Source organism: Notolepis coatsorum (assembly GCF_963971535.1).
Source record: "Notolepis coatsorum genome assembly, chromosome: 15".
NCBI classification, from domain to species: domain Eukaryota; kingdom Metazoa; phylum Chordata; class Actinopteri; order Aulopiformes; family Paralepididae; genus Notolepis; species Notolepis coatsorum.
This window is the reverse complement of record NC_140179.1, coordinates 53,656,849-53,682,729: the sequence shown is the minus strand read 5'-3', so window position 1 is coordinate 53,682,729 and position 25,881 is coordinate 53,656,849. Positions and strand designations below refer to the sequence as shown.

Genomic DNA, 25,881 nt, shown 5'->3' with positions numbered 1-25,881 from the left:
GCAGAGTAGGCTGAATACCGCGTCACCGCTGTTTTTTTATAATAATAATAATAATTTACCCTCCTCTCGTTGGGCTTGCGGCTCTGCAGATATACCCTACTCGTCTATCGAGGTTCCAAGCGACCCTATTGGGTACCAGAAAAGTCACGTGAAACATTGCAGACCACTGATTGGTCAGAAGAGAGACGCGTCACACGTTTTTACGTCCTGAATGTCAGTTCATCACAACAGCTAATAACGTTAGCTTTAACTCTCCGCCGGAGTGGACTATCATCGCTCTTCAGGAGTACTAAACGAGACATAATGATTTTACTGTCTGCAACGAATGTTATAATAAAAGCCCTTCGTTCTATACACTTGTCTGATTGAAAACTTTATTAACAGACCGCAGAATGGGACAACTCAGCACGCTCTGAGCAAAGAAAGGAACTGAGATATGAATAGAGTATTGCTTGCTATGGTCCGGTAAATACGCTGATGTTATTGAACGCATAACTATATAATGTCAATGCCACAAAACGAATGCCTTTATTATAAAGTAGTAACTTTATAGTAATAATAATAAGAAAGGGTCGGGGGGGTGCCCGCGACACCGAGTGAACTGCGCATCCGTGTTTCACTTTCAATAACTAATGCGTGCTTGCCGAATCCCAAACAATATTCATGCTGCAAAGTCATCCTCTAAAGATAGACATTTAGACTAGAGGCAGGCTATATGCTATAAAGAGTAGACTACTACTAAAAAAAAAAAATGCATTCAAACTTTTTTTTAAATTTTTTGTGTGCGTGCGGTAAAAACCGCGGCGGTAGGAAATATTTTGCAAATTTGTGCGATAAGGAAATAATCAATACCGCGGCAGCTCTAGGCGGGACCCTTACAAAAAACTGTTGTTGCTAATCATTGACACATGCTAGCCTGTAATAATCCCCCCCAGAAAAATCTACTTTGCATTTGATATATTGCAAATATATGCCATCACACACACTGGCATTTAAAGGGTTAGAATTATAAAATTAATATGTGGTGTTATGATCAGGGCTGAAGTTGAATAAAAGATTGTATTATTTTCAATCCGACATCCATCAAAATCAGTGTTGTTGCTAATCATACATATGCTAGCCTGTTTTTTAACAATAATTTGTGATGCCATCACAAACACTGGCATTTAAAGGGTACAAATAAAAAAAATGCCTGCACCAGAATGCAGGAAATTAAGTCTTTGTAACAAGAAATGTCCTGGTGGGGAACCCCCTGCTTAAAAAGTGGCCTGACTGGGGCTATATTTTGCACTATATTTCCTGGCCTGAATGATTTCCCCAGTCCGGTCTTGGTTAAAAGCCTCCAATGCGTTTGAACGTGTGCATGTTTCAACCATACATTTCCATTTATAAATTTTTTTTTGTAAAAATTTTTAACCTCCTATAATAGTGGGGGTTGCGGCTCTCTGACCCCGTTATTTTTGGGCCTGAAAAGTTTGGGAACCCCTGGTGTAGGTAGCCAGGCAGGGAAGGAAATAATATTAATAAAAAATTGTGTTGTGTCCAATACAAGGGAAAAAATAAGTGCTTAAAAATAAATAATTCCTATTAGATTTAGACTAGTTTAAAAAAATAATAATAATAATTTAATCCAACAGATTCAAGGAAGTCGTTTAAGGTTGCTGAAAAGATGCAAAATATGTCACCTTTTAATTAATTGAGGTGTTGAAACGGCTGTGGGTGTTTATTATTATTATATTATTATTATATTATTTAATTTTCTATAAAGTTTGTACATTAAAAAAGTGTTACATTGGCAGAGCCTGCAATTGGTTAACAAAACATGTACCATCATTTTTGGAATTAGTCCATCTTTTTAATCAAAACAAAGTCATTTTGCGTCAAACGTGAGTGCAGAAGATGCGTGTTTGAATAGACGTCAAAGCTAAGCTGTCAACACACCCATCTGTACTCATGACCTGGATAAAAGACATGTTCTGTGTCGAATGAGTCTCCCCTCCCCCACACCCTGGTGGAAGAGACCTCCTTTGAATCCATTCATGTAAACCAGAGCAAAGGAGTCATCTTGCAGCGTGAAATAAGGTTTCTCATTAACTGAATTGCGTGTGTCCCATTTATAAGGAGAATACTAGCTACATTCAGACTTAAAAGAATGGGTTATTTTTTCTTTTTTTAACCCAGGCCCTATTTAAACATTGAGCCTCATTCATGAAATGTTAGAATAGAAGTACTTTATTGATCCAGAGGGAAATTCAGCACCACAGATTGCTCACAATGAACATTCAGATAGTCAATAATAAGTACAGTCAGAGATATACATTCTAAAATATACAGTACAAATTTACAGTAAAATGTGAAATGTGCAGGAAGATATACTGGGATTTATACTGTTGCTCAGTGAGGCACAGTGACACGTTGTACAGCAGGGTTCCCACAGTACCTGGAAAACATGGAAACATGGGATTAATTTTTTCATTTTCCAGGTATGGAAAGGCATGGAAACTGAGCAAAAGTGACCAATTACATGGAAATAGAAACAGTTGTCCTGGAAAATTTTATTGGATGATGTGTAATAAAATTTAACTATTGAGCACAGAATTAACATGAGTTTATAAAAACCCTTTACATGTGAACAGCTTTTACTAGGGATGCCCCGATCGATCGGCCACCGATCGTTATCGGCCGATAATCAGTATAAATATGCGATCGGTGATCGGTAATGCTTATAGTAATGCTTTATAATTACTAATGCTTTATTTTCGCCGATCGTCAAAACCGATCTCACTCGCTGTCGCTGAGTTCTGTCTCAGACACCGGGTGGTGCGGCGTCTGCTCATCCCTCCAGCCCCTCCCGCACGCATGTAAACACGGGTCTACTCTAGTCTAGTGGGACGGGACACAGGAGGACGGCGTCTCCCTGAGCTAACCCAGTCAACTATTCACTTTTAGTTTAATACATGATGAGGCATTGTCTAACCGAACGGTATCTAGCCGACCAGCTACCGATAGCTCCTGACATCAACAAACGCTCCATCAAGTCTAGTAGAGACGTGTATGATACCTGTTAGCTGTTAGCTGTTAGCTCACGTTAGCGCAAGTTAGTTCACTGTTCAAAACGAAATGTCCCATTGAACTAAATAATTCACTGAGGTGTTGTATTAACGTTATATATCCGGCTAGCAGTAGCTACAGATAGCTCCTGATATCAATGTCTTATAACACTGATTCGATGCGTATTCGAGCTGAGGGCATGTTGAATGTGATATGACCACAGTAACGTTATACCATTAGGGCCCAGCTGCAGCGCAGGAGAATCCTGGCCGTATCTCGAGGCTACTCGAGTATAGGTCCAGCTGCAGCTCCGGAGAATCCTGGCCGTAGCTGGAGGCTACTAGAGTACACACAGACAGTGGAGCTTGTTGCGTGGTGGCCATGTCTCGCAGATAATACAAGTACAAGTCTAATTATATAATATATATATTTTATAAAAAAAAAATATATATATATATATATATATATATATATATAAAATAAATTTTAATTTTTTGTAATCAAAAACGATCGGTATCTGTATCGGCCGATATGGCTCACGACGATCGGTGATTGGTATCGGTGGCAAAAAACGTGATCGGGGCATCCCTAGCTTTTACTGTAGATAGAAATGGATGATCCCATGTTGTAGAGCATGCTCTTGGCATTATGGTATATTGGATGTTGGAATTTGATGCAGGCAACTTGGTGAGCCAAGGGAGCCTTGGCATCTACAGTGAAACTTCTTATGCAAGTTTATCCTCAAATGTAAGTAGCTGTGTTTTAACTGTGGTAAACCTGGGTTTATCAACGTTAGTTAGTAAGCAGTGCAATCTTTCAGCAGTCAGTCTGGAATTAATGTATGCATTCAAAAGTGCTGAATAAATGTTTTATGGGCCCATAATAGTGATTATTAATATTATTTAAGTTAAGTTTTGCCATAATCATGTCTTTTGCCATAATCAGGTAGCTGAAAAAAAAAGAAATACATTATATATATATTTATATTAATCATTTTCGGCCTTTCGGCATTCGGTTTTCGGCCAACTGTTTCCTATTTTCGGTATCAGTTTCGGCCAATAATTTCCCTTCGGTGCGTCGGAAACCCATTGGGGGGTGCGTCAGCTAGGTCGGGAGGTGACAGGGGGTGCACGGCCAAAAAAGTTTGGGAACCGCTGCTATAGATCATCACTTAATATGGTACCTGGAAAATCAGGAGGTAGTATGGAAAAAAATGTCAAGGCAAGCGTGGGAACCCTGTACAGTCTGATGGCTGTTGGTACGAAGGACTTCCTGTGACGTTCAGTGCTGCGTCTTGGAATCCAACACTGAACGTGCTCCTTCTATCGGCCAAGTCTGTATAGTGGGTGGGAGGGGTTGTCCATGATGGCGTGGAGCTTAGCAAGGCTCCTCCTCTCTTGACACCACCGCCAGAGAGTCCAGCTCCACCCCTACCACGTTACTGGCCTTCCTGACCAGCTTATCCAGCCTGTTCACGTCCCTCGCTCTCAGTCCGCTGCCCCAGTAGGTCACTGCGTACAAGAAGACGCCCGCCACCACTGACTTGTAGAACATCCTTGTACAGACGTTGAAGGATCTCAGCTTTCGGAGGAAGTAGAGGCGGCTCTGGCCCTTCTTGTAGAGTGCCTCAGCGTGTTTTGACCCGTTCAGTTTCAGTGTTTCCCCTAGGATTTTTTTCAGGGGGGGTGGTAGGCCCTCCGAAACTACTAGTGTTGTCGCGGGCGCGTGTGTCACAGGAGTCAACCAACCAGTTCGTTTTTATAGTGTAACGTTGAGAGAGAGAGAGAGAGAGAGAGCCCTCTCCCTCTCCCTGCGGGGCCTCAGTGTTGCTGACCAGTCTGTCCGACACAGCCTTGTAGGCGCACATGCATAAAAAAAATTAAAACATGACACTCACAGTGCTCGCAGGTTTGTCTAGGTGAGTGTAGGCTCTGTTCAGCAGGTAGATGACAGCATTGAGTTGCTCTGGGACCAACCTCTCCATGGTCTTTATTTTATGTGAGAGGTTAGAGCCACCGGCCTGTAGTCCTTGGACGTGCTGGAACGCGAGCACTTAGGGACAGGGACCACACAGGAGGTTTACCACAGTGTCTGGACTTCAGGCAGCCTCAGGCTCATATTGAATAATGTGCTGGAGCACATCACACAGCTGAGAGGCACAGGCTTTGAGTACCCTTGGGCTAACGCCATCAGGACCCGCAGCCTTGCCTGCATGGATTTTATTCAGCTGTTCTTCAAGTCGAGCGTTCCTTTATTAATCCCCTTGGGGAAAATTCTGATGTCATAGCAGGTACAAGCAGGAAATTTTTTTGTGCAGTGTTTAGTAGTTGGGAGTCTAACAGTTCTCCAGCCGTTAGTTCTCCAACTATTGGCAGCAGTCTGGAGCCTGATTGCTACTGGCTTACAATTTGTTCTTACACACTATCGTTTTTTTTAGCCTTGGACAGGAAGCAAAGTCTGGTGGCTATTTGTAACTCCTTGCCCTCAACGTCAGATTCAGATTCAGATTCCTTTATTGAGCCATTTGTGTAAAACACATTGGTAATTGTTGCAGCAATACAGTGTATGCATTCTTTCTTTTTTCACAGTAAACAAACACCAACACAGACAAGAAACGAAAACAGTGCAGTGGGGGATTAATCAATAAATAAAATACATATATATATATATAAAGTGAAGTGTGCAGAGATCCAGTACGGACTAGTGCAGTGCAGTCAATGTCATTGTGCCAGTGTCACTTGGGGGCAGAGGGGGGGGGGGGGGTACCGAGGGGGGGGGGGCCTGAGGCATTGATCAGCCTGGCGGCTGAGGGGAAGAAGCTCAGTCTGTGTCGAGCTTTCACAGCCTTTGGGATCCTCAGCCTTCTCCCAGAGGGGAGCAGGGTGAAGAGGCTGTGACCGGGGTGGGATGGGTCGGCCATGATCTTTCTCGCCCTCTTCAGCGCCCTGGAGTCGTGCAGGGACCTGAGGGAGGGCAGGGGACAGCCGACAACGTCTATTGCGTACCTCTTGTAACCGGCGATCCCCCAGGCTTGCAAAGACGCCAGTGTTATTCTTTAGTGCTGTGATATGGTTTCATGTTTGAGGATAAGCTTCTGTGCTGCGAGTGCTTTTTACATAACGCTTGAGAGAGATTAAAGAGTAACGTACAGACGAAGGCTTACGGAATAGATGTAAACAACAAGGTCTGTCTGGGATTTACTCTTCACTGAGTACATATCTTCCACCTCGACTCAGAAGACAAACCATTCATGTATTTGTAGATTAGTATAGATATTATGAACACTATTTTGTGTTTTCACTGGCCTTTCATCTTATCTTTTGTTGTAGTGCCGTGTTTGCACTGAAGAACCATATGACTCGGTTTTGATATTTCTATGGGCAGCTCATGTATTTGCAGTTGTAAAGTCAATCTAAATCGCTTCGAGTGTAAATGTGATATATTATCGATTCAGAACGTATTCAACCTCTACTGACTTTAACTATGAATGAACACAACACTCTTAACTTACCATCTTTAGATAATAAAGTACTCAACCTCCACTGTCTTTAACTATGAATGAACACACAGCACTCTAACTTGCCATCTTTAGATAATAAAGTACTCAACCTCTACTGTCAAAACAGATATGACTTTAATGCCATTTGTCAGCCTTGCTGTAAAATCAGCTGTTCCAACATTTACCCCGGGACAGATGTAGTCTTAACCTGACATTGAAAAACATAATTTAAAGTCTTGTCATGCATTTATTGCTGCATATCTGTACAGCCGGTCATCAGAAATTCTCACTCCTTAGAATTATGATATTATCCAGTGTTATTGCATAATAACATAATATGACATAGTTATTACATAGTAATAATATAGTTCTTACATGGTTATTACAAAGTTGTTATTACATTATCTGGCAAGTTGTAGTGGCCTCTCACCAGCAGGACAAGTAAGATATAATTCACAGCAATCTAGCCCAGGTGGTTGGACTACGTTACCCACAAACCCTAGTGGGGTGATGACGGAACTTAAAGCACGACTGTTTTGTGTGTGTTGTGGTTGTGAGGAGTGAATGCAGAGTGCGTAATAAATACGAGCTCAGGGATGTGATATATTTCTTTTTTTTTTATAATTTTTTTTTTCTTTTTTTTTTTTTTTATTGCAAAACAAAATTGTTAAAAGTCAGTACTCAACACACAATGCATAATGAAACTAACAATTAAGGTGGCTAAAATGACATGCAAGTACAGTAACAGAAAACTAAAAAAAGTATATAATAATATTTTACCGTATACAGTGTATATCCAACGAAATTACCAATTGTACCAATGTCTTATACAGGATATACTCCTAATACCTATTATCTAAAACCCTACACACATATGCTCCAGCTCGAACCCCCCCCCTCCCGGACCCCTCCTTGGATAGTACCTCCATTATCCCTCACTCCTAACCAGACACCACCATTATAAGCTAGCTTTTATTCTCTCCACCACTTCTAACCACATTGACATTTTGGATTCGTTGAGTCCCAGAATTCTTGCTGTAGATATTTCTTGATAAATCACATCGAGATATGTATGTAGGGATGTGATTTCTCAGTTTTTAAACGGATTTACGGTTTTTCGGACCTAAAATCACGATTAAAAAGAAATTAATACAAATTTATATTTAATATTGAGCGCTATGTATTTTTTTTGTATCCACTTTTTCTCCTATTTTTCTCCCATCCCAATTTAGCCCTCCCCTGTCTTGAACGTTGCTCGCATGTGCCCCCCACTGGCCGGTTGTAGGGAGGATAGAAGCCCGTCACATGTCCCCTCCGATACATGTGCAGGCAGCCAGTCGCATCTTTTCACCTGCCAGCGCGGACTCTCATTTGGCGAGGAGTAACGTGTAGGAGGCTCACACTGCCCCTGCCATTTTCCTGTCTCTGCTGTGCAGGCGCCCCAACCGACCTGTAGGAGTCGCTGTTTACAACGTCCAGATTACCACCCATCGACTTCCCACCCATTAACTCTGCCAATTGAGTGAGTATGACGGCCGGCCCAAGCCGGAGGCAACACCGACAGCCGGATTCGAACCCGGTGTCTCTTGCGTTGGTGACGAGCGCAATGTCCGCTGCGCCACCCAGCCGCCTAGCTCTATGGTCTAAGCTAAACGCGAAAGCAACATTTATCAGACCTGCTATTCTTGCATAACAGATTTTCATTGGCTATCGATAATGTTAGCAGTTTTGTTGAGTGGCGCGAGATGCTGTAAAGATGTCAACACACTAGGGAACACACCAACACTGGATTGCTTTTGTAAAACTGACCAACCAGGGAAGGTTACTTGCAAGCAGTGCAGCAGTCTGCCACTCAACACTACTCAAGGGAGAGCAAGCATTGTCCAGTTAATGTGAAGCTCAGTAGAAACATCAAACTCCATGAGGTACAGAAGCCAACCTAGACATAACCAAGAAGCTGAGATGGAGAAATGTCACCACCTTCATTCTCAAAATCCACCTTTTCAGAAAATCATAACCCTGAAGGCATTTTGTGTTTATTTTTGGTACACAACATTTCTAGGGGTATTCAGGGGTGCTGAATCCAAATCTGCTGTATACCAAGCTCAAAAATTTCAAATAAGGCCTCAAAATGGAGAAATCCAACATGGCCGCCAGCGCCATGCTGAAATCTAGTTAAGTGCATATCTTTTTGACTAAACAAGGTAGAAACATGAATGAAATGTGTTTTTATATGTTTGCATACATGAGAAATTTAAAATGATATCCTGATCAGTTGTGAAAATGTTGCTTGAAACTATTTATAGCAGAAACGGTGGTCGTTATTGATGCATAACTCATCAACCAAATAAGAAAGAAAGCAGGATGATCCCAGGCCAACTCTTTTCTCTTGAATTTTTTTAATCAACATGCCATTTATGCGAATTAGATAGTCCTTAATATGCGTACAGTAGCTTAGGTACAGTAATTTATTGTCAGTCATCAATCGTATTCAGGCAGGTGTCGCAGGTGTCTTGCAGTTGCATGATTCATCCAATGCCACTTTTCCTGAATAGAATAGAATAGATTATAATATAATAAAATAAAAAGATTATAATATAATAAAATAAAAATATTATTTTACCATATCAATATAAGTGAATGTTCAAGTTTCTTTATTAGTTGTCATACAGAATACAGAATACTTTGCATGAAATGTTTCTTTCTGTGTTGCTCCTGAGAGTGTGCTAGATAATAACAAGATAGTATAAAATAAGTATAAAATAGAAAGTCAAGAAGTCAAGTACGTAAACAAGTGTAAACAACAAAATTGTTCAGTGTATCTATATATACAGTATGTACAGCTGGTACAAAAATGGTGAGGTATAGCTTAGCTTGTGGTGCCACCTTGTAGTGGTGAGGTGCAATAAGGAATGAGAATGATGTGCAATTTCCTTACCAATAATAGAAATAGAAAGTGTAAAGTGTGTCTAAAGTGGGTGCTACAGTGTGTTGTTTATTTAAGTGAGTGTATGTGCGCTGTGGGTGTGTTTAGGCCTGCCGCGATAAGCAATAATTCAATTCAATTATCTTTAATGACCACCCAGCCAGGCTGGTGGAATTTGATTTCAGTGCAGCATGTTACAGCATTGTTCCAACATAGAACATATAACATTACGTACATACTACATGCAGTTAAATACATACCGGTAAATACACAATTACAAGACCTCAATATCAAAGTTCAGAGTTTATGTCCATGTCCATAGCAACAGATAAATCGATTAATCGGCGCGATAATTAAAATGAATGCAATGATTTTGACGGGCGCGATTAATTGCTATTTGCGCGTTTGTTTTAATGAGGCGGAACCAGTACCTCTTGTCAGTCACTCTCCGTGTGGGGAGGCGGGCCGCTGGCGTTACTAGAGCACAGCATGGGAGCTCCTGTGAGTACATAGCTTAACACTTTGAGCGCCACGCCTGGTTTTCCGTTTTACCGGCTGAATGCCACCATCGGCGCCAATGTTAACGTTAATATCGCCTAATCTATGTTTTAAATTATGGCTATGTGTCTAATCTGCCCATCGCATTATCAAAGACTATTTTCCAGTCAGTGCTGTCAAGGCAGATTGTTTTTTTATCGCGTCGTTTCCGTTTCAGAGCAGTTAGAAAAGCCCCCGTTTTGATATAAAAAAACAGCTCATTCTGGAGCATTCTATGAAAATCGTCTTTTAGTGGAATATTCCACAACGTTGATATTCGTCTGCCTTTTTATGAATCGTTTTCAAATAAACGCTAGATGATCAATATTATACGTGCACGCAAGCACATTACGGCCGCGCACGGATAATCGCTCCGTTGATTTCCTCACGGAGTTTTACAGTGAAACCGAAAGAAGACATTTCACAAAACAGCTTATAACTTCATCAAACTTACTCTGATTATCCTAACACTGATAACATAGAGTCCTTACCTGACATCAGATGGTATCCAACTGGTATATTCCAATTCCTGATCACCATTCGAAAAAATCGATACGTGTATGGATCCAACGCGATACTGTAGATCTCCATGATCAGCGGGGATCTGAGGTTCCAGAATGAACTGTGGTAACCCCGGCTGGATCAGTGAACTGGAAAATGTGGAGTACCGGATTTTTTTCCCCAATTTTCATTGAGTCCATTCCAAAATCACTTATGTCATCTGGGAGACGACAGGGGGCGCTTTTTTCCACAGTGATCGCCGGCGCCGCTCGGCTATACTCGGGTAGGCTCGGGTGATGCAATAATTTTTCAGATCGCAAAAAAAAAAAAAAAAAATCCGAGAAATCTCGTGAGTGGCTAGCAACCACCTATAAAAAAAACCCGAGAAATCTCGTGAGTGGCACTCAAAGTGTTAACTACATTTCTCAATAGTGTTGCTCCTTTTAACAAAGTAGCGTTCTTTGTAGTGTAGCTATTTTTAGACCCAAGTAGTTACTCGCTACTGCCCGGAGAAACTGGACTGCTAAATAAAGATTAAAGATCTAGCGTTGATGCTATTCAATATTAGCTAAATAGCTAACAAACGAAATACAATGTATAGCATAGCTGCCTACGACACACAATAACGTTAATACAATTACATGCATCATTGTTTACAATGAACGGGTGGGGCTAGTCAAAGGACTGGACACAGGGACAAGTTAAACATGAATTAATTTATTATAACAGGTAGTTTCGAGTCGTGCGGACGCACCACAGGGCTATTCTATACGGCTTCGACGCTTCCTCCTCATTGTTGATTGCCTGTAGTAGCTGCATCTAACGTTAGTAGCTAATGTTAAAACTAACCTAAAGTTAGTTGTTCACCAACAATCTCAACATTTGTTTTATCATTAGCTCAAAAACACAGAACCGGACGAGACAAGTTGGCCACTCATACGTTCTGCTAGGATAATAACAACAATACTTCCGCTCCGGACCGGTCGGTTGGTTTCAAAATAAAAGTCTAAAACACCAGAAAAGACGTTTATTTTGTACAGCGTTTTCCTCCACGAGTACTCGAGTAAATGATCACATCATGTGATCAATCGATCTGGATTATTTTTGCCCATCCCTAGTTTATCCTGTGCTAAGTCTCTATTCCAATAGAGATAGTATATATTTTGGTGTTTATTTGATTATTGTTTCACTGCCTTTTTATTTATTATGTTTCCACAGTTTTTTCCTCATACTTTATTAACATTTTGTACATGGTACCGCAAGGTACATTAATAATACATGTACATGTTAAAAGGATGACACAAAAAGCCAGACAGAGGGCTTGTTTCCAGTTTTAGTTTGTTTATAATAAACAATCAAACTGAGAATATTTTTATTTAGGATATTTAAAATGTCTTCCAATGTTAAATAAAGGTTTATTGCACTTTGAAACGGTTTCCTTGCATTATTATGCTATTATTATATTAGTAAAAAAAAAAAGTTAATTGCAAACTTTTGGGGATATACATTTCTCAAAAAAAAATCTCTCAAAACCGCAATAATATCGCTTATAGCAATAATTTATGGGACAATTAATCGCCCAGCAAAATGTGTTATCGTGACAGGCCTAGGTGTGTTGATGGTTTGCTTATTGTTCATTTATTGAGCATCCTGATGGCCTGGGGATAGAAGCTCCTTCTGAGTCTCTGTGCTTGCCATGAGACTCCGGTATCGCTTGCCTGACCGCAGCAGTTCAAAGAGGCAGTTGTTTGAGTGGCTGGAGTCTTTGATTATTCTCTTAGCCTTGCCCATGCACCGCTTGTTGTAAATGTCTTGGAGTGGGAAGCCCACCTTCAATTGTGCGTTCGGCTGAACGGGCCACTCTGTAGTCTGCTGCGGTCTTGTCCAGTGCCAAACCAGGAGGTGATATTGCCAGTCAGGATGCTCTCTTTTGTGCATGAGTAGAAGTTCTTGAGGATCTTCTGACTCACGTTGAACTTCCTTAAGCGCCTAAGGAAGTAGAGACGTTGTCGTGCCTTCTTGATAACACTGTCAATGTGTGTGGTCCATGTCAAGTCCTCGTATATGTAGACTCCGAGGTACTTAAAACTGTTCACTCTCTCAACCGGTGCCCCGTCGATGCTGAGGGGGCTGTAGTCCCTGACCCCGACCTCCTAAAGTCCACAATCATCTTCTTTGTTTTGCTGACGTTCAGGGAGAGGCTGTTCTCTTGACACCATCCCGCTAGAACCTTAACCTCTTCCAGGTAGGCCCTCTCGTAGTTTGCAGAGATCAGGCCCACCACTACTGTGTCGTCAGCAAATTTGATGATTGTGTTGTGGTTCCGCTGTGCCACACAGTCATGTGTGTACAGGGAGTGGAGGAGGGGACTCAGGACACAGCCCTGGGGGGGCCCCTATGTTGAGAGTGATGGATGAGGAGGTGCAGTTGCCTGCTCTCACCACCTGGGGTCTGCCCGTCACTGGCAGAGGTCATAGTTCAAGCCCAGGTCCCTGAGCTTGGCTATGAGTTTGGAGGGGACTATGGTATTGAATGCTGAGCTGTAGTCGATGAATAGCATTCTCACATAGTTCCCCTGCCTCTTGTCCAGGTGTGATGCTGCTGTGTGCAGCACATGGGCTATGGCGTCCTCCGTGGACCTGTTTCCACTGGAGCCTGGATGAGAAAATCATACGTGTATCAGCTTCCTCATGGTCAGCACTCAGAGAGGAGACTTCAAGATCTGGATCTGTTGACTTGACAGTTGTCGCTTCAGCAAACCTCCCTGATACTACAACTACAGGTTCATCATCCGGGCTGTGTTCCATCAGGTGGTTTGAGAGTAGTTGAGCGATATCTGATTTGTTGTCTTCAAGGGCCATGAAGCTCGACCACCAATCGGCAGGAAGTGGAACAGACTTGTTTTTGATTTCACGACGTACTGGTCTGTGGCGCTGTTTGCGTTTCACCCTTGTGCCTGTTTTGATGGATTGGTCATGGTATCTGTCAAAGACGACATCTACCCTCTGGTATTTTGCTCCCATCTTCAACACGGTGTCAGTGAACTTGTTGGCATAGTCACCAAATGTTGTAGTGTCAGGTGGCTTTCCGATTACCAGAGCTTGGCCATCAATGACCAGGCAGCTGGGTCCCTGAAGGGTAAGATCTGCAGGGGTTTTAACTTGTTTCGTCAGTATATTTGCTAACACAGACTTGTTGGTGGAATGTAGACTCCCGTTAGTTGTGGCCAGAGATGGCGGGATGGGCATGAGCTCATGCTGGAGGATATTGTCAAGGTCTACCTTACGACCTGCTCTGTAAGCTGTTATGAGCCTTTGTAGAATCTGCCTGTCCACTTTGATGGTGTTTTGCTTGTTCTTGGAAAGTTGCACAACTTCATACAAAGAGGCAAATGTCTTGGCTTTGTTCTTTCGAATGGGTGATTCCAGGTTCAGGTGCTGGTCACTATCTGGAGGTTCACACAAACGTTTGTCCACAAACATGTTCAGTTGTGCCTGTCCAAGGTGTTCTGCGCCAAGTATGGATTCTTGAATCTCCGGTGTGACTACGTCCTTGTTGATGTATGTAAGAAAACTTACAAAAGCACATTTAATTCAGGTTTGTACCTTGTGTAGTCACACTTAACTCATTAAGCCCCACCATTTATTTTTAGAAAATTCGCCTAAAACGGCATGCTTACATTAAAATGCTTATATATCCAGATTTATAAGAGCTACTTGCATAAACTTGGTACCTGAAGAAAGCTAAGACTTGGGGGATTCTAATGTTCGTGTCCAACACTGTACAGTTATTACCAAATTACTGTAGTATTGCTGCAAACACTGAAGAAATGTATTTTTTTATATCCTCGCCTATACAAATATTACAGTTAGACAGTCAAAAACACCCTGTTACTCATGGTTGCACCCCAGCTATATTCCTAATTTCTTCCTCCATAGGTGCAGATGTTCTGTGCAATGTTTCATGTCAGTAGAATAAAAACTGTGGGTTTAGCACCTGTTTTTGTGGAGAGAGGACCTGGTGCTGGCGGCCATTTCTCAATTCTGAGGCCTTATTTGACATTTTTGAGCTTGGTATACAGCAGATTTGGATTCAGCACCCATTAATACCCCTAAAATGTTGTGTACCAAAAATAAACACGAAATGCCTTCAGCACTTTATACAAGCACATTTTCTGAAATTCTGCCTAGTCTATTACAGGTGTTGCACAATCTGGTTGCAAAGAAGAAAAGATAAGGTCCGAACGTTAGTGTTTGAGCCAGGATGACTTGGGAGGGGTCAAGATGACCCCCTTTAAATTCTTTAAGGGGACACAGATATTTGATTCATTTTCTTTGTCCCTTTCCTCTCCCACCTTCCTCTTCCCTGTGAACAGTTCAATCTATACAAATAAAATGTGTTCATTCATTCAAATGGAGTGTTTATAAAAAAATAAAAGATTGTTTAGAAAATGTTCAGGTTTTTTCCTTAAGGCGCAATCACATCCCTGGACTTGCCTTTGAAATCGCAAAACGTATCGCTGTTCCTTTTGTTCTCTGCGACTCCTACATTTTAGTACAAAATAATTTTACTCTGTCTATTTTATTCCATTTTACTCTTTTATTACAGGTTTTAAACTGTCAGGTTTTGAACTGTGTGTGTATCAAACGGGAGGAAAAACTGTTTAAAACAGTCATTCAGAACCGATGCATTATTTTACTCAAACATGCTTTGAAGATACACCATTCTACTGACGGCTACAGTGTAATAAGAGACAGACAACATTGTAACATATATCATTGTTTGATAGTAGATCCTAAATCCATTTTCGACATCCCTAATTATTACAATAAATAATGATACCAGATGTTATATTATCCAGTATTGTTACATTATACAGTATTAACATTATCCTGATCCTGACGGGCCACAAAATACAACAAAATATTATTATATATTGTAACTATTTATTGTAGGGCAAATATAACTGAGAGGGCATACATACCCTCATCTCGCACCTTGTTTCCCATAATGCACATGTCCATAGTTAATTATATTGATTTGTTATGTTGTTTAGACTGCTTTTTTATTCTATTTAATTTTTTACTTCTCCACTGTACTATAATTATGTCACGTGTACCATGTCTTATACTACCTGTACCCCCCCCCCCCTCCCCATGCTGCTATGATGCCTGAATTTCCCCAAGGGGATCAATAAAGGAATATCTTATCTTAACCCTTTCACTACCACACTACAGAAGGTTAACCCTTTACTATCACACTACAGACGTTAACCGTCTGTAGTGTGATAGTAAAGGGTTAACCTGCTGTCCTGTGGCAGTGAAAGGGTTAACCTTTTGTGTATTGTCACAGTGAAAGGGTTAACCGTTTGGTAGTGTGTGTGGCAGTGAAAGGGTTTAAAATACAATTACAATTAACTCCAACTTGTTGTACCACCCCGGCCCGGCCACCAGGTGTACTCCCTGCAACACAGCAAGGAGGACCGGCTGGCCTACCTGGACCACATCCCCGGGGGGGAGGTCACCCTCACGCTCCTGGTGGTGTTGTTCGGGGCCCTGGCGCTGGCCTACCTGTCGGGCTGCTACGTGCGCCTGGCCTCCCAGGTCCTGGCCGTCCTGCTGCCCCTCCTGGTGCTCCTGGTCGACGGCAACCTGGGCTACTGGCACACCGACCGGCGGGTGGAGTTCTGGAACCAGATGAAACTGATGGGACACCAGGTGGGGATCTTCGGGGCCGTGCTGATCCTCGCGACGGACGGGTGACGGGAACTCTTTATATATATATACCTCATCATCATGGACACAACTCGACGGAGAAGGAGGTGCCTCTGCAGGGGACGAGAGATTGTGGCGCTTTTTCATTTGTGAGTCTGGCTTTGTACTCGAGCGCCACTGTCTCTCAATAAGACCACCGCAACACTATCCGGTATTCTGAAACCATGGGGGAGAGAGAGCGGGGGGAGAACATTTATGAATGGATGAGAGCCTTCACATTAAGCGGTTGTAGCTACGGCTGTGGGGGGGGGCGGGAGACTATGCATGCGCAGATTGCCCACGTCTAGTCTAGGTTGATCAATCTGCGCATGCGTAGTTTGGGGAGTAGGTGCGGAAAAGTGACTATAGCTCGGCCGAGAAAGTGTCAATCGGACTTGGAATTGGTCTCCTGTGTTCAGGAGACTCAGGCGTATATAAAGTATTGGATCATGTCTCCCGCACCCCCACAGCTGTAGCTACAACCACTTAATGTCGAGGCTCTCATCCACATTCATACATCCCTCCCCCCCCCGCTCTCTCCTCCATGAGCTCAATGTAACGCATAAGTGCAGTGGTCTATAAGACCCGGGGCTTAATGGTATTTGCAAATAAATAATAATAATAGTAATAATAGATTAAATTTATATAGCGCCTTTCATAGATCGCTTCACAATCCGGACAAAAAATAGGGCTAGGGAAGTAGGGGGGGGGAAAGGGGGATGAGGGCAGGTAAGGGATAATGGACCTAATCTAATCTAATTGATGGGGAAAAGCCTTAGTGAAGAGGTGTGTTTTAAGAGCAGTTTTGAAGGTGTCCAGGGTTGGGGCGTTGTGGATTTCGGGGGGGGAGATAGTTCTAGAGGGTAGGGGACGCCACGCTGAAGGCTTTGTCCCCGAAAGTCCGTAACCTGGTGCGAGGGATGGAGAGGAGACCTAGATCAGAGGATCGTAGGTTCTGGGATGGAGTGTGCTGGTGGAGGAGATCAGACGGGTATCGGGGGGCGAGGGCATGGAGGGACTTGTAGGTGAGGAGCAGGAGCGAAATAAGATTCTTTGCATTTGTTTTCACCCGCCTGTAAAACCCGGTGGACTGGGTTTTTTTCCCAACATGAGCATGATTCGGCTCTAATCTTGGGTAAGTTGTTTCTTTCCCCGAGAAGTATCCTAAATTCACTTTCAAATGTTTTTTAAACATTTCCCCAGCAAACTCGACCCAAATCGGTTATAAAAAAAACGAGGGCAAAGAATTCCATCCAGATACTATTGGGCTCCGGCGTGCTGTCTGTGGCTTCTTCTCAGGACTGTTGACAGTTGGATGCTTGCCACAGTGTCGGCCATGTCGGTTATCATCGTCATACACCACCGGCTGGCGCACTTTCTTTTGCATAAAAAGAAAGATCACATGCTTATTTTAGCAGTTTTAATAATAACTTATTTAGAATACTGTTTACATTTTGTCTAATCTTTCTTTTTTTAACGTTACGCTCTGAAAACTGACACTGAGTATAGGTGTAAGGCAACAGTCTCATCCGAAAAAACGTACTAATCGACCACCGGAAAATAGGTACGTTATGTTATAGCCCTAACTTAAGTTATATATTTATGTAATCTATCGTCAAAAGTCCAAAACAAACGCCACAGCCAGGAGTTGAACCAACAGTCATTGCAGTCATGGGCGAGTGCTCCCACCACTACAGTATCTACCGGTAACTATGATTATAGTTAGAGTTGAGGTTAGTTTTAACATTTCTGCAACGGTTATGGTTAAGACACAACGTTATGGTTAATGTTTTTTTAATATGTAATATTATGTAGGCTACTTATTTGTAATATGTACATTTTCGATACAATATGTAAATATATTACTTATGGCTATAACATTATGTACCTTTTTTCCTGTGGTCCATTTAGTACTTTATTTACATATTTTAAGAGATTGGGCTGTGTAAGGCTATGGAGGAGATGCTTTTTTTGTTGTATTGCTTTGATAAATGCTTGTGGTCTGATTGTCAAATGTTTAATGGCGGAAAGACATAAAGGGAATCTTTACCATCTGTAGTATTACCTATGAAATAGGAGGGCTACAGTTATGACCGTTTTGTATTAAAAGCTTTTTTTGTACCGGTATATCATATTTACTTGTTTTTATGTCATGTTGTTCCTATGAATGTAGGGGTTGTCGTATAAATTAATAAAAATCGGCGCAGCTTTCGTATATTCTGTGTACTTTATTTGCCCCCCTTTTTAAAAAATATAATTATTTTTATTAAAGTTTGTTTAAATTGCTTCAGTTTGTTAAATGACACTGTCAGAAATGGTATGTCACTTTCTTTGCATCGACCTGACTAATGCTTTTGACTTCTGACTGTAAATCCAGGGCATTTTAATCCTGTCAGATGTACAGATTTTCTTTTTTTAAATTTTCTTTCTTTTCTTTCTACCACTAAAGCTTTCACGGGCCAGTAGCCATTGGCATGTGACATGTTCTTAAAATTCTAATCTTGTATGTGAGATTAGTACACTTTTTTTGTTTTGTAACCTTATAGTTTCTGTTTCACTGCACATTATGAACAAAACGTGACATCAAGGTCTGTTTCAGAATCAGAAAGGTCTTTATTGCCAAGTATACTTTTCACATACAAGGAATTTGCTTTGGACGTTACTGTTGCAACATTAGCGGGCAGACATTAACAGACAGATAATACAATAAAGAAGTAAAAATAAAATGGAAATAGGCCACTGCACATTATGAACAACGTGACATCAAGGTCTGTTTCACTGCATATTATGAACATGGCGTGGAAGTTCAGAGGGCACGTTTGGCTTGGTATCAATGTTACAGTCAGGCCACTATTAGGCTCAATGTTACAGTCAGGCCACTATTGGGCTCAATGTTACAGTCAGGCCACTATTAGGCTCAATGTTACAGTCAGGCCACTGTTAGGTTCAATATTACTGTTAGGCTCAATGTACAGTCAGGCCACTGTTAAGCTCAATGTACGGTCAGGCCACTATAAGCTGAAACCTAGGAGTTAGTAAGCAAGTAGCACTTCTGTCATCAGTGTTTTTGAAAAGAAAGTCGATCCAGAGGAGTCTCAAGATTAGAAAGGAATTCAAGATTAAGCATTTCCGACATACAATATATGTTATTACAATATAAATATTCATACAACAAGCAATATAGCAGTGAGAGGGGCACCATGACAGACAGGGGGTTTGGGATGTTACTGGGTTGAGAAACAGTTGCAGGAATCAGTGAGAATGTTCATCAGAGAGTGCTTGAATGTTGACTTAGGCATAAAGGTGACCAGTATGAGAGATTTTTGTAGGTTGTTCCAGTCACTGGCAGCAGCTCTCTGAATGACGTTTGACCAAGTGCAGTGTATGTTTCTGTCTCTATGTCCCTCTTAATCACATGCACAATCGCATACACATCCTTCACTCCCAGACACACATTACCCCTCCTCGCTCTTTCTCTCTCTACATATCAACTTGCACACACAGCTGTCTCATAAGTACATCATTATCTATAATTCATATTATGTACGTCAATGCTCCACTCTATGGTTTCTTTCTGAGCTGGGCACTGGAATGCATATAGAGGTTATTATTGCAATTTATCAACGGATATTTCGACCTCCCGACTTTGAATGGAATGTAGTGTGATTCCTCTGCATCTATCGTTATGTAAATCGGCAGTGTGACATCACGTAGGATTAACAAGTCGTCTTTCCTCGAAGCTTTGATCACCGACGCTGACCTGGGACCAGTGTTCTAAAGTGGGCTGCTTGGTCAATTGTCTTCAGTGTCTTGACCTTTCTGTGGTTTTGGGTACTGGTGGAATCACTGTTGTTACATCAACTGCCGATATAGTAGCAAAACAGACATCTATTAATTTATGTGAAAATCGTACTCACATTGTCTGCCACGCCCCTTCCGGGAAGTGCATAGGCCTTGCCATCCATTAACCCCATGTAAGCGCTCACCTTATTTGTAGAGCTAAACCTATATTTTATATTATAGCTATGGATCTAATAACGCCGTCGATTGTCAGTGGGTTTCTTCCGGTCAACGTGCAAAAAACATAATTTTTTCATCTATACATTTCCGTTTTATACCGTGGTGAATATGAGTATAGTTGTAGAGTGATCCTGTTTAATCCCAGGCAACTCCGTCAAACAGCCCTTGAGTGAAATCCACTTATCACGTTGCCATTTTTCGCCTGATTATCGAATCATCCTGAAATCAACGCTAGATTGTCGGTATTATATGTCATCATACATGCACAAAAGGGGACGGGAGAAAACCGCCCCTCCGTGCGTCTATCGCAGCCAACGCCACACACACACAGACTGCAATCGCGGGAAAATTGATAATATATAGTCCTTACCTTGTATATGATGTACTGCAAAAAGAATAATCCAATTATCTGATCGCCATTCCAAATACTGGTCGCGGTAGTCTGTCCCACGTTTACCACCAAAGAAAATTAACGGGCGGGCAGTGGAGCCTAGTCGATGCATCGATATAAGCCGGAGTCTTGCCGGAGTGTATAGACCCCGCCTGCACGGCTCAGCTCGGCCGAGAAAATAAACCACATCGTTTCAAATGGGGTGCAATAGTGGCCGCAAGGCGTTAGGCGACGGTATCGCACCGTTACGGTCTCAGACAGAGTGCCACTGAGTCCTACAGCACAGCAGGATGAATTATGAATGGAAATAGCGAATAAAAGAAAAACGGATCCAATAATGAGTTTACTCGTTGGCGGCGGCCAACGATTGTCGGGCTATAACGAGTTAATTCGTTTTTGCCGCAGAAACGGTTAAGCCACGTAGCACCCGATAATGTACTAACTCCTGAAAAGAACTTAACGAATAATGTAATAAAATGTCCTGACTGATATTGTAATAACATTTTATGGATCATGTAATAATAACTTATTATTACATTACTGGAAAATGTATAATATTTTCCAAACGGATGATGTAATGATTTTGACTGATAATGTAATACTATGTTTATTTCCAATCCAGAGTTCTACATGTTGTGTTTTATCACCTGTTAACACATTGTGCGCCAAAAACGAGTATACTCGTTATTGCCCGCCATGCGTTGTGCGCCAGAAACGAGTTAACTCGTTTTTGGGATCAATATTTAATTTTTTCGCCATGGCATTCATAATTCATCCAGCCTCCCTCCGCTGCTGCAGCTGGACCCTGTTCTGATATTGCAACGCCTCAATACCGCCGTCTGGTGGATGTCGGGCGAGTTACACTCCAAGCCAAACCGGAAGTGGCGCTCTGTGCATCTGGGAGAATCCTCCGGCAGTAATATCTTGTAGCGTGGATCTAGATACACACTTGAGTGCATTGGGATCGCTTTTGAAATGCAATAATCAATATGATTTCGGCGTTTATTGCGTCATACAAACGGGAAATGGATCTAGCAGATCGACGTCAAATAATTTGAATATTTTTCCTCCAGTCTCATCGGCGAACGGTAAGAGGAATCTAATGTTATTTTCAGCCCGATTGTTTATTCATTTCACGGCAATCCATCTGATCAACGTATCAACCCATAGTAAAAAAAGACGCTACTGACGATCACGGAATTATAAACGACCACCCCCCCCCCTTTCCTTCACGCATGATGAAGCATAATGTATACCGATCATATACATTTGAATTTTTTAATATAGCGTGTATAGGAAAGAAACGCCAATCGATAATCTATCATGCGTCAGGGCCTATAACTCGTGTTTTAGGAATTACTGCAGAAAACCTTAAAAACATACTTATATTCATGACGGTATTAACACGACAATGTATGAATGGAAACATTTTACGTTCCCACATCCGGAACGATAGATACCCGATGTTGAATGGGCCATAGTAATGTCGATATAGATATAATATTTAAAAAGTTATAGCCCTGCAAAGAAGGTAAACATCTCCATAGGGTTACAGCACTGGCAGACTGGGCCCAAGGATGGGTACAATGCATGGCGGACAATGTGTTAACATCAAGACTGGCTGGCTTGATACCTCAAACCCTTGATGGCTTACAGCCATTTAATCAACAAATGTGTTCCATACTGTACCAGTGTTATTTACAGCTGAATCTAGTCCGCCCCCCCCCAACACACACACACTGCCGGTGTTAGTACATGTGTATTAGAGTCACGTGTTGCCAGTCCATGTGCTCCAACATCTTGAATTTCCAACACAACACTGCCTTCTGTCATCTACAGACATTCTCAGAATACTACTCAAGATGTAGGAAATGGATCATGCAAGTATGTCAGTTGTGATGGCGGAGACTACGTGGAACTGGTAGCAGAGTTTGTGGAGTGGAATTAGTAGAACTGTTTACAGATTAGCATCACTAATACCAAGGAACCTTTAGTAAACTTCAGTAGTATTTATTGAAGCTCAAAATGTATTCCTTTTAAAATGCGTTTTAAAATCTCAGTTGGAGCAGTTATATCATTTCCATTTGGTAATGCACAGCATCAGTCATATCTAACACACAGCAGCAGTCATATCTAACACACAGCATCATATCTAACACACAGCATCTTGACACACTCTTCTGGATGTGATGGAGGAGTGCATTGCATATTTAATACACAGTGAGTGCAGAGTTGCAATTCAACTGAATTTACATGAAATGGGGATGTTTTAACTAAAACATGCCACAAGACCTAGTATTTTAGTATACTATAAGGTATTTAAAAAATATATATCTTTCTTTACATATGCAAATATATCGATATGTGACGCCACTTATCGATATCACGCAGTTATCGATAAGTGGTCTCAGCCTTATATCTAACACACAGCATCAATCAGATCTAACACATAGCATCAGTCATATCTAACACTTACTTTAAAATGGGACCTTTAAACAACCACAACCCAACAAGACACATTTCTTAACAATTGTGTGTGTGGGGGGGGGGGGGGGGGGGGTATTACATTATCGGGTACTACAAGCCCCATATAAATCGTATTTCAAAATAGCTGATTGTATCTTTATATATTTATATATATATCAATGAAAAAGGTCTATATAAATCAGATTTATTGTGTGCCTGTGTAAACCAGCCATAGACCAGTAAAAACTATTTTTGTTAATTATCTGTTCATGACATGATGCATACAATCATACAAAGAAACACACAAAGAAATCAACATGGCACATGCAGGTACAGTATTATGCACATACATCTAGTTCATTAAGTACAGTATTATACACGTACATCTAGTTCATTAAGTACAGTATTGTGCACATACATCTAGTTCATTAAGTACAGTATTATACACATACATCTAGTTCATTAAGTACAGTATTGTGCACATACATCTAGTTCATTAGGTACAGTATTATACACATACATCTAGTTCATTAAGTACAGTATTGTGCACATACATCTAGTTCATTAGGTACAGTATTATACACATACATCTAGTTCATTAAGTACAGTATTGTGCACATACATCTAGTTCATTAGGTACAGTATTATACACATACATCTAGTTAATTAAGTACAGTATTTTGCACATACATCTAGTTCATTAGGTACAGTATTATACACATACATCTAGTTGTAGCCTATTGGTACTGCCCCTTTAAGGCAGGCAGTCTAATTGCCATATAGGACTCAGCTGAGTTGATTGCAGCATGGGCAGAAGAGCAAGTGGAGCAGAGCAAGAAACCAGGGTGGAGTGAGAACAAGCAAAGACAGAGACCAAGCTTGATGAAGAAAACAAAGAAAGCAACATAAATAAGTCAATTTGGAGGAATTACAAAATGGAGTTCTCAAGGATCCAGTGGCCCAGGATATGGCCGATCATAGGTTCCAAGACACCAGTGGAGAGAAGGCACCAGTGAAACAGACTGATAAGTTATCACCGTCCTTTTCATTTCACTACTTCAGTGAACTGTCACCCGTCTTCAAAACCCCAAATAACCCGGACTTGACCACGTTGCACTTTGACACTCAAGGTCTCCATTGTCCCTGTTCTCCCAGCTCCCTCCTACAACCCCCAAGCTCTCCTCAGCCACCACTTCAGCCTACCCCAGCCTGCTACCCCCCCCCCCCCCCCCCCACACACACACACTGAGCACACACCCAATCCCCAATCTGGACTGTTTATTTATTTTACTCATTACCCCTTTTCACTTGTATTCTATGTATCTGTTTTGCACTTGATTATTTTGAATACAGTATATATTATTTCCCTGAATACTGTTTGCCTGCCTCTTATTTCAATATTTCAAACCTTATCACATGCTGTTTTTTGTAGTGGAGGTTACCTGGAGCTAGTCGGTAACGACAGTAAGCTTTAATTTTGCTTATTTAATTTATTGACAGGTTTTAGCCTGTCTGGCGCCCAATGCACCACTGTAACATTTACACTTTGATTATATTGGGCTGACCACCGCTACAAGTATTATACACATACATCTAGTTCATTAAGTACAGTATTGTGCACATACATCTAGTTCATTAAGTACAGTATTGTGCACATACATCTAGTTCATTAAGTACAGTATTGTGCACATACATCTAGTTCATTGGGTACAGTATTATACACATACATCTAGTTCATTAAGTACAGTATTTTGCACATACATCTAGTTCATTAGGTACAGTATTATACACATACATCTAGTTAATTAGGTACAGTATTATACACATACATCTAGTTAATTAGGTAGAGTATTATACACATACATCTAGTCCATTAAGTACAGTATTATGCACATACATCTAGTTAATTAAGTACAGTATTTTGCACATACATCTAGTTCATTAGGTACAGTATTATACACATACATCTAGTTAATTAGGTACAGTATTATACACATACATCTAGTTCATTAAGTACAGTATTTTGCACATACATCTAGTTCATTAGGTACAGTATTATACACATACATCTAGTTAATTAGGTACAGTATTATACACATACATCTAGTTAATTAGGTAGAGTATTATACACATACATCTAGTCCATTAAGTAGTTCAAGTTTCTTTAATAGTTGTCATACAGAAGTACAGAATACTTTCATACAAAATGCTTCTTACTGTTACGCTCCAGAGACTGTGCTAGACAAGATAGTATCAAATAACATAGTATAGCATGTAATTTAGAAGAAGAAAATGAGGTCACAGTGTTCGGTATAGACATATGTACAATGTTCTGAGTTACCATATAATATACAATACTATGCAGTGTACTAATGTACAGTACTATCTAGTGCAAAGCAGAAATGGGATGAGGTACAATTTAGGTACAATTTACAGTAAGGTGTACGAGTTGTAGTGCAATCCTTCATCAATAAATATAAAGTGTGGGGAGTGGGTGCTACAGTGTGTTTGTTTAAAGTGGGTGTGTGCTATAAAGTGTGTGGAGTGGGTGCTACAGTGTGTTTGTTTAAAGTGAGTGTGTGCATGTGGATGTGTGTGCTATGTGCGTTTGGTGGTTGTTGTTGTGTAGTGTTCATTCATTGTTCGTTTAGCAGCCTGATGGCCTGGGGATAGAAGCTTCTTCTGAGTCTTTCTGTGCTCGCCTTGAGACTCCGGTATCGCTTGCCTGACCGCAGCA

At 41.2% G+C, this 25,881-nt stretch overlaps 1 protein-coding gene across 1 annotated transcript in view; it reads left to right on the top strand.

Annotated features, from left to right (window-relative positions):
* tmem101 (transmembrane protein 101) overlaps window positions 1–18,482 on the top strand; it is a gene marked incomplete at its 5' end in the record, with an annotated part of 35,553 nt that extends 17,071 nt beyond the window's left edge. The window contains one exon of the mRNA XM_084330104.1: window positions 15,968–18,482. Within this exon, the coding sequence (XP_084186230.1) occupies window positions 15,968–16,276 (309 nt within the window). The 3' untranslated portion in view covers window positions 16,277–18,482. The remainder of the gene's footprint in view (window positions 1–15,967) is intronic.
* Between the last annotated feature and the right edge of the window lie 7,399 nt (window positions 18,483–25,881).